General features: G+C 32.3%; 1 protein-coding gene across 1 annotated transcript; it reads left to right on the top strand.

Moving 5' to 3' along the window:
- The first annotated feature begins 5212 nt into the window (after positions 1–5212).
- LOC113874192 (protein MAIN-LIKE 2-like) lies at positions 5213–6557 on the top strand. The gene is made up of 3 exons (XM_027512417.1): positions 5213–5377; positions 5862–5987; positions 6057–6557. Exons 1-3 carry the CDS (start codon positions 5213–5215, stop codon positions 6555–6557), a joined length of 792 nt encoding a protein of 263 aa, XP_027368218.1.
- The last annotated feature ends 3877 nt before the right edge of the window (positions 6558–10434 follow it).

Raw genomic sequence — 10434 nt, 5'->3', positions numbered from 1 at the left:
CTAGGGTTATGAGAACTATTGTTCATGAATTTATGGAATTTTGATATTTGAATCTAAATTTGATTTCCATTTTGTGATTAGATTTTATCCTATTACGCTTCTTTCTTAATCCTAATTAATTATATCATTAGGCGACCCTCGGTTAATTAATAGATCTATAGGGTAAAACGATACAAAGGATTAGGTGGATCAAACCAATCTTTCTCTTCTAATCGTTATTAAATTAACAAGTTCGTAGGCTCCTAAAGCTTTCTTAAATTAATGTCTTGCATGACCATTGGGGATGTTGATTGAGATAAAAGAATATTAATATTGCATGACCATTGAGTATTAATAGTATTCGTATGAATGATTAGTAGTGACAAGGAAATCGAATTTAGAGTTAAACAGAAGAATAATATAAAGGATTGAATGAGAAAACTCATATGTCCTAGGCTCCTCTCCGATAAGTTTAACCAAGACGTGCATTGTATTCCTTGCTCGTAATTTTATAATTGATTTTATAAATTCTTGTTTTTAATTAATCTCATATCTTTGAAGCTTAAACAATTGAATTAGAAAATTCTTAGTAATTGGAAATCAACCCTTGTGGAACGATATTTCAGGAACTTAATTTAAGAACCCTTTATTACTTCTTGATGGGTACACTTGCCCTCCAAACACACATCCACTTTTATGTTGAAAAGTTTTTTAACTTGTAACATGAAAGCTCTTAATGGTACAAAATATTAGGTATGAAAATTTGATTAAAATTATTTTAAATTATCATTACTGATTTGTGTATTAAAAACTTATGTCATAATTATTAAAAAGTACACTTACAAACTATAAAAAGTGTATTACAGCGCTTCAAAAAGAAAATGCTATAATATGTTAAATATAACAATTTTATATAATAAGTGATAAAATAAATAACTTTGTTATGATATATTTTAAGTATTACAATATTTTATTGTATGTTATTACACTAGAAGAAAGTATAATGTTATAAAATGCTATAAAAAATATGTGCAAAAGCGCTATAGCTTTTTATTTTTAACATTATCAACTTAATTCACTTTCAAAAAATATATATAAAAAAGGCACATCAAACTCTCTTCCTAATTACTTTACTTATGAATATTTATAGGATAAGTAAGATGCCTAAGAAGTCATCTACTCAGCAGTCCACGATTCCTGAAAAAGACTTATCCAACAAGGTTGATTCTTCTTCAATCCAACCCAAAACACCTAAATAGACCAAAGCTAACTACGCTTTAACTGCTAGCACCCTTTTGGCTCTCCAACAAGGAAGTCTAAGCATTTTACCTTAAAAAATCATGGATAGACATTGCTTCAAAAGATGAAATGGATATAGACTTAACAAGTCTAAATACTATAATTCAATCTTTTAACCAATCCCAAAAAACTATTAGCCTTATAGGAGAAACTAGCAAAGCTATCAGTCTCCCAAAAGATAAACAAATATCTTTCCAAAACATAACCCATTATATGGCCAAAGAAAATTTTTTCTCAGTCATCTAGATGGAGCCTAAGTTTTGGGATAAGAACCCTTATAAAGCTGTATCCAAAGTTTTTTCCCTTGGGTTCCATTTTAGGCCCTCATCCCTAAATAGAACTAGGCAATTTTATGAATTTATCTTAATGGATTCAGATACTGTTTCCATTAAACATCATAGAGATAAAAAAGATCCCTCCATTATTGCCCACTCAACCATACAAATTCTTAAAATTTTAACCTTAAAAGAGTTCGAAAAAAATTTAAACTCTTGCAAAAAATTTTCTTAACTCTTTAACCCTGTAGGTTACAACTACTGGGACTACATTGATGCTTGGACAAGGGTGTTTTGGTTTCAAAATAAGCTCAACCGCCATTCGTGGTTAATTTACTTCAAAAAAACCCAAAATAATGGTCATTACAAATTTTCAAACTGGTTCCTTCAATGATGTGACTTCTTTGGACCAATCGAAGCTATCCTTCCATTACCAGTAAAAGAAGGATATAAAAATTTCAAGGAAAGATACCCTCATGATTCAAGAATTGGAGTTGATCCTAAATATTTTTCGAGTTTTGCTCTAACTTGGGTATTTTCATGGCAGTATCGATACAACAAGCCAGATAATCAAGAGATTCTCCCTATATTACAAAAGTATTCTTTTGTCAATGTTGATCATGTAGGACCCTTAGGAGTTAATAATTTCTTTGAAATCAATCCTCAATATTTGAAATTTTGGACCCAGAGACTTCTCAATTTCTTAATCAAAAATCTCAAATTGCAGCCTTTTTGACAAGATATAATTCAAAAGAGAATTTGAAGAATAATTTAAAAGATGTTCTTCGATTACTCTAGAAAGAAGATGAGGCATAAACTTCATCCAAAAAAGAATCTGAAGATATTTACCAGAATGAAGACGATTATTTCGATATGGATATCCAATAATTATGACTTGTTCTGTAGTTAGTAGTTCCTATTAATAACAGGAACTGTAGAAATAGTACTTTTTAATTTTTATATAAGGAGTCCTCGACCATGTTGTGAGGTACCCTTTCATGTAACCATTCAAGAGAGTTATAGAGAGGGAAGTTCTGCTGAGATATCTTCTTTATAAGCTTTTCTTTTAAAGTTTTCAATAAAACTTAATCTTTTATATACTTTTCTCTCTCTTCCCTCTCAGCTGATTTTGTTCGAACTACCGTTATTTAACTTTATTCTTTTCTCTTTCTACTGGTTCGTGCTGGTTCTATCGTGCGTTCCAATTTCTTATGTTTTAAATATCTGCTTTTATTTTCTACATTTTCATTTCTGCATTTTATTTAGTAGTCTTATTGTTACTTACTTTCCTTTTCAATCTTTAGTTATATATATATATATATATGTTAGTATGTAACTTTTGTAAAATCAAACTTAAAATGATTGTCAAATCAATTAAATTTAGAATTGATTCACATGTTTGAATTGTATAGCTCAATATTTTACTTATGATAAAGGATTAGTTTAATTTTAAAAAAATTATAAAAGAATAAATGAGAAGTTAAAATAACATTGATAAGGGAAACTTGTAAAAATATATATCTAAAAAATAATAGAAATCACAGTTCCTCATGCCAATTTTCATTTTCTAAAAGTGAGATTGAATAGCATACATGTCGTTTTTTTATTATATATATATATATATATATATATATATATAATAATTTTTAATTAATTTTAAATCGGATAAACTGCTAAATTATTCTCAAGACAATGTATTTACGCTTTTAAATGGAATAATTTACCTTTTCCTCAACTTTTCAGTGCCGGTTTGTATGCATATTGAATCAGAGTTCGAAGAATTTTGAAAGCACATCATGTGAGAGCAAAACTTTTTTTATTCCCTCAAAATTTTGTTATACAAATTATTCAATCAGGCTCTCGATATCTCCAAACAAAATTTTGTTCGTATCCTTGTCCATCAATTTTTTTATTATTTTTTTCATTTTGTCAATGACAAAAAATATTATTATTTCTTTCATATTTATGGATAACAAAAATAGAATAAAATATAACTATAAATATCAAACTTATTAAGATTTCTAAGGCACATTATTTGCATGTTTAAATTATGTTTTTTTTTTTTTTTGTTGTAAATACACATGTATGTAACACAGAAAGAGATAATTTATACAGCATAAGCATACTTATGTAGGCAGCTATCACACAATTCCAAACACGCACTATGTGAGTAAAAAGTTTTTTATTCTCTCAAAATTCTCTTATACAATTTATCTAATCTGTTTTGTTGGTATCAACAGCTAAAAATAAAAAATATTTGGTCATCAATTTTTTTTTCTTTTGTCCCTTAAAAAAAACCATGGCAGGGTGATGATCATGGACAACAAAAATAAAATAAAATAAAATATCACCGCTCATTTTAAACTTGTAGGTGGCCAGATTATTTAAAAATAAAAATGAAACTTAATTAGATATGGTCAAATAAACAGATGGGTTAAAAAATTAAAACGTAGGTTACCAATAAATAAATCGTATACTTTGCAATATATTAAGAAGTTTTCCTTTGAGGCATCCAAAGGGCTATGTAAAGAACAGACTTCAAAATATATAGAAGCATCAAAGTTTTTCCCCCACCTTTTGTCAGTAAAGCACGTAACTGTTTCAGAACAATTTTCATATTCCTTTACGAAGTCCAAGTACTCGAGTTATATACAAACCCATTTTCAACTAGCTATAGTGCTGATTCAAGTCTCCGTTAAGCTCTCTTAGTGTAATTCAATAAAGTAGTCTCACGTAAAAGAAAAACTTTTACTAAGTAGTAACTTTAAGATACTTAGTTAAAATTTTATAAAAATAAAATTTATTAAAAATTATGTTAAATTTATTAAAAATTGTTATAGTGCATTAAATTTATCAAAATAAATACATTGATATATTTATTTAATAAAAAAATTTACTTCATATTCTTAACCAGTCTGATGAGTTACTGTTAACATTATTTTAAAAATATAAACTCTAAAAAACAAACACACACTTGAATGGCACGTGTCTTTCTAGGATAAAAATTCACACAATAATAAAGACAGGGAAACCAAAGTAAAATAAAATAAAAATTAAAATATGAACATAAAGCTTTTGTGATGTAAATTATCATGACTCTGATTCTTGTTTAAAGGGCTTTTTTTTTAAAATATTGTAAAATAAAAAACAATTTATCAAAATAGTGTATTTTTCAAACAATTTCCTTGTCTGGGGTTGGGGCGCACACGTATCGCCAAAACAGCTGGCGAAACTTATTATTTTAATATTATAAAACAAGTTTCGTCAAACGAAAGGTGAAAGTTGAACGAAGTAGAAGCATTAGAGAGCGGTTCCTAATGAACCGCTCTCAGAAGTCCATGAAAGAGAGCGGTTCCAAAAGAACCGCTCTCGGAAGTCAACTTAGAGAGCGGTTCATAATGAACCGCTCTCAGAAGTTCTACTAAGATAGCGGTTTCACAAGAACCGCTCTCAGAAGTGCTTATAAGAGAGCGGTTTCACAAGAATCGCTTTCAGAAGTGCTTATAAGAGAGCGGTTTATTTTGAACTGCTCTCTAATCTCGCGGACAGTTTCACCAAAATCGATGCGAAGCTGACCTTGTTTCGTCAAATACAGAGCGAAACTTGTAAAAATAAATTCATCAATTAAAATGAACGGTCATGGGAATTTCGCAACTGCTATGGCGAAAGTTATTTCGCCCAGCCCCGTCTTCTTTTCTTCCCCCTTCTCCTCCATTTCCACATTTGATTTTTCTGCTTCCCTTTCCGTCACTGGCCCTCGTATAGTTTGTTCTTTTTGCTTTATTTGTAGTAAAAATTCTGAAGTTTTAAAGCATTTATCTGAGGTAATAATTATTATTATTATTATATTTATCTATTAATTTATGTTCTATATGTTTTTAAAAATATGTAAAAAGTTGAAAAAATTGACTTTTTAATTTTTTTTATAATATGCAGGGGGTGTAGTACAGTAAAAAATAGTGGTAAATATTTATTAAGGTTAGTAAAATTTTGATACTCATTTATCAATTTGTGTAGTGTAGAAATATAGAATTTGTTATTATGTAATTATTGTAGACTTAAAAAAATAGTATATGATAAATAAAATTGAAAACGAAATTATAGGTAAATAATGTCATAATAGTGATAATATTAAATAAAAAATGATATAATATGTTTGTATTAATACATAATTTAAAATAAAATTTATATAATATGTTTGAATAATATAATTAGTCATGTTATATTAGTTATATATTTATAAGAATAGAAAGAAATTATGAAATCAGTTAAATCACACTCGTATATTAATATGTTTTTTTTGTATAGATGGCATCATCTTTAGGACAGAGTCGGGTTATTAATCCTGGTCCAGAAGATCCATCACTTCTTCGGTTTCAGAGTATTCATGTTTCTGAGCATGTTTGGGATGGACATGATCACCCGACGTTGAGGGTCAGGAAAAGTCAAAATATTCCTGGTGGACTTGAGGGTGTTCCTGAAGAAATTATTCCTCATCTGTAGTTAGCAGAGTTTATTGGAGTGGCTAACTTATCCCAGTTTCCCCTAGATGTGGGGTTGATTACTGCATTAGTGGAGAGGTGGAGGCCTGAGACACATACCTTCCACATGCCCCCTAGAGAGTGTACTATTACTCTTCAAGATGTTGCAATCCTGTTAGGATTACGTATAGATGGGAGACCAGTTATAGCACCTACTGGAGGTGATTGGGCGCAGATTGTGGAAGACAGCTTAGGTATCAGACCAGGACCTGAGCATTTTGTAGGGAGTTTCTTGAAGATAAGCTGGTTAGACATCCACTTTACTCATATTAGTATGCATAATCACAGTCCTATGCAGATTACTCGATTTGCTAGGGCATATATATTGAGGCTCATTGGAGGGTTCATTCTTGCTGATCACTCTAGCAGTAGGGTATTTGTTAGATACTTACCTTTACTTGAAGATTTTGAGTTGACCGGTCAATATAGTTGGGGCTTAGCAGTTCTAGGTTATTTGTACTGAGAGCTATGCATGGCCACCAACATTGATCGTGTTGCTATTGGAGGACTTGCTGCGTTGGTTGTGATGTGGGCTTGGGATAGATTTCCTGATATAGCACCTAGTAATCCCCCCTATACACGTCTCAATCTTCCGTACGGTGTCAGGTAAGTTTTTATTGTTATTGTTATTGTCTGTCTATGCATACATTATATATAATGTTATTTATCGATCATGTAATATTTTTATTAAACATTATTTGCAGATGGTTGTCACAAGGAATGAGGAAAGGAAGGAAAGATGTACAGTACTACAGATATCTCTTTGATCGTGTACGACGTGATGAGGTAATATAGCCTAATTTATGCTGAAATAGGTAAATAAAATTAGATAACATTAATGGTGTTTATCGTATTTTTATTCTTTCATGTAGATTATATGGGTGCCATACAACATGGAACTTATCAACATGCTTCCACCCATCTGTAGAGACGGTATGGATTTATGGAGGGCAGTTGTGCCACTTAGATGTTTTCAAGTTTGTGAGTGGCATTAACCTGACCGAGTGATGCGTCAGTTTGGTATGGTTCAGCATATACCAAGGGCTCCTTATCAGCCTGACTAGCTTCATGACCTTACCCTTAGAGGAAAGACTGGAGAAAATTGGTCAGCAAAATTCGATGCTATTTTAGATATTTGGGAGAGTAGACGCTTGTGGGTTATGGCTAATGAGATGCAGTATGGATTACTCAGTTCTAATTTAGAATACATGCGATGGTATATTACTCACACTCGTCATTGGATGACCAGGGATGCAGCCATATCAGCTCTGTCGGTATGTTGTTATTTTATTTAATTATTGAGACAATTTTGTATATACAAATATGTTAAACTCATTTCATTTTCAGGGTGATGCGATGGAGAGATTGCATTACTTAAGTACTGATGGACAAGATGATTTTACCTTTGAAGAGTTGAAGGACTTGTCTGAGACTCTCCTATCACTAAAAAAGGAGCATGATCGCATATTAGAACCTGTTTCATGTTCAAATCCTCCAGTGCAAAGTGGCAATCCACAACATCCAGACTTACACGTAGATCAGCCACAACAACGAAGAGAAGAAAAGGGTTTGGGACGTCGACGACGACAAGTGTACGCAGCAGAGTGGTCCGTTCAAGCCATGGCAGAACGCCCTGATGGTATTTTCCCCATACCATCACAGTTCCCTTTCCAGACATCCAATATGCAGAATGCCCCCACTTATTTCCATTCATCACAGGGAAGACACCATTCATCACAGCCCCCATCATCACCATTCACAGGAGCAGAAGATTATAGTCCATGACCTGATTTCTTTATGACACCTCCTCATGATCACCAATCTCTTTTGACTCCAGGTGCCCCATACATGGAAGCTGACCCTATACCATCCTTCATGCCTCCGATGGATTTAGGGATTGATCTGAATGCTGAGTTTGGGGCTGTTGCCGATGTTGGACTGATTCGGCGAAATCCACATCGAGGAACTCGAGATAGACAGAGGCAATGCATCTTGACTCTAGAGGTTCATGATCATCATGCACACATGGCAGACCAGCCATGAGATGTAAAACTGTTGTATGTTTAAAACTTTTCACAACTAATGTATGTGGCGTAAATAACATTCGCATTAATATTTCATCACATCCTTCATCTTTACAATTACATCATTTTTGCTTTTACATATTACACTCAGTTTTGTTGACGACAATGACGTCGATTATGACCAACTTCGTTACAACGTGAACACCTTTGTCTAGTTTGTGATTCAACCCAGTCTATTTCATTCCTAATACGAGTTGACTTAGGTCGTCCCTTAGCTCTAGCTCTTTTAATGTCAGGCACCAACTTCCATTCACTGTTTGTATGGATGTTGCATTCATTACCAAGGGGGTGCCACTGTGGAGAGTATGCATTGACAACATATTCTATTGAATAAACTGGGTCAACATATTGCCAAAAATTAAGACTTACAGCTATACAGGCCGCTATGACATGCGAACAAGGATATCGATAGGACTGAAATCTTCCACATTTGCAATATCTTCTATCTAATATAACTGTCCATTTGTGTCCACCTCTTTGCGTGATTGGATTAAATGCTTCTTCAACCTCAAAAGTTTTCCTGTTTACATCATACCTACAAACCTGGTGTGATGAAGCCTCTTGTTGATTTTTTTGTATTTGCAACATTACTGTACGACAAAACATGTTTCCATTGTGAAGGTCAGATATGGCTTCTTCTCCACGCTTTACAAAATATTCAACTAAACGTCCGTATGTGGCTTTAACCAGTGCAGTCATGGGTATATTTCTAGCACCATTAAACACCTTATTCACAGCTTTTGAAAGATTTGTGGTCATGTGACCATAACGTCGCCCATCGTCATCATAACATAATGCCCATTTCTCTTTTGATATGCAATCAATCCACCTTTGTATATCTTCAGATTCATTACGAAATCTACTTAACTTTTGCTCAAATATTACCTTGGATGGTTTATAACCTACACATAAAACATTATTTTTAAACCAGTGGATTAAATTTGGCTAAACATTTAATTAACTCTAACATATATCTAAATTAAATAAATTATAATCACATACCTAATTTTATGAGGTCTTTCTTCAAGGCGATATTTTAAAATCGGTGATTAAAGTTGCTGGCAATATGACGAATGCAGTATACATGATATGCATTTGGAGGTTGCCACCCAATGTGTGGATTTGAGACAGCTCCTTTGATACTTTGATGCCTATCTGATATCAAACAAATTCCAGACTTATCAGTAACATGCAAACGAATCAATGCCAAGAATCATTCCCATGCTGACAAGGTTTCTCCTTAAATATTGGAAGGACACAATTGTTTCCATCTTGAGTTGTTGCAATAAGCAACGTATGACGATACTTACCATATAAGAACGTCCCATCCACTTACAATAAAGGTTTGCAGAATTTAAAAGCTTCATGACATTGTTTAAATGACTAGAACACTCGTTCAAATACTCTATACCTGTTATCCACTTGATGAGAAGCCACATACTCCTTCGTTTCAACTTTATAAACAGATCCAGGAGCATGTAATTGCATGTATTCTAACCAATGTGGCAAGGTAGCGTATGATTCATCCCAGTCACCAAATACTTTGACAATAGCTTTTTGCTTCGCCATCCAAGCTTTTTTATATGAAATTTTGTATCCAAACTGAGCGCAGATTCTCTCTTGTATCAATGAAATATGTATTGACGGCTCTTCATTCACCATTCCTATATAAGAATCAATTGGTCTAATTAATAACAATGTAATTGTAAAAAAATTAAATAACATATATAAAATATGTCTTACCAAGAATGCATGAAGAAATTAAATTGGAATCTAACTTTTGATGATCTTGAGAAATTCTAACATTAACACATGTATGTGAACCACCCCACCTCGTTATTTTCCACTTGTTTGAATTTTTCAACAATGAAGCTCTCACTCTCCATGGACAACCAGAAGTATGGTTTAAGCATTTAATATACAAACATGTTGGTTTTGACTCAGCCACAAAATAACTTTGATGAATCGTCATTGCGTAATATTTTAATGCATTTTTCACATCTTCTTTACTGTCAAATAACAACCCAACGAATAAAGAATCTCCTTCAACCCATGAATTGACATCTTCACAATGTTCTTCATTCATTTCTTGATCAAGATATTCCCAATTAATATACTTATACTGTGGAGTAACATTCCAAAAAGGAATCACAGTATCTCCTGCATTATATTTTGCAAAATTATTTACCATTAATATTTACATATTAAACTAAAAACAAATAATTTTTTACAATATTGCACATTACCTCTTGCACT

Source organism: Abrus precatorius, unplaced genomic scaffold (assembly GCF_003935025.1).
Source record: "Abrus precatorius isolate BTA unplaced genomic scaffold, Abrus_2018 Scaffold8, whole genome shotgun sequence".
NCBI lineage: Eukaryota > Viridiplantae > Streptophyta > Magnoliopsida > Fabales > Fabaceae > Abrus > Abrus precatorius.
The sequence above is the reverse complement of the archived record's forward strand: the minus strand, read 5'-3'. Positions and strand labels throughout refer to the sequence as shown.

What these genes read in the sequence shown, in the direction of transcription:
- LOC113874192 (XM_027512417.1), top strand. Translation starts at nt 5,213, where the DNA reads ATGGCGAAAGTTATTTCGCCCAGCCCCGTCTTCTTTTCTTCCCCCTTC. An exon ending in TTTTAAAGCATTTATCTGAG is followed by an intron (nt 5,378 to 5,861) that starts GTAATAATTATT and finishes TTTTTTGTATAG; the next exon opens with ATGGCATCATCTTTAGGACA. An exon ending in ATGATCACCCGACGTTGAGG is followed by an intron (nt 5,988 to 6,056) that starts GTCAGGAAAAGT and finishes CCTCATCTGTAG; the next exon opens with TTAGCAGAGTTTATTGGAGT.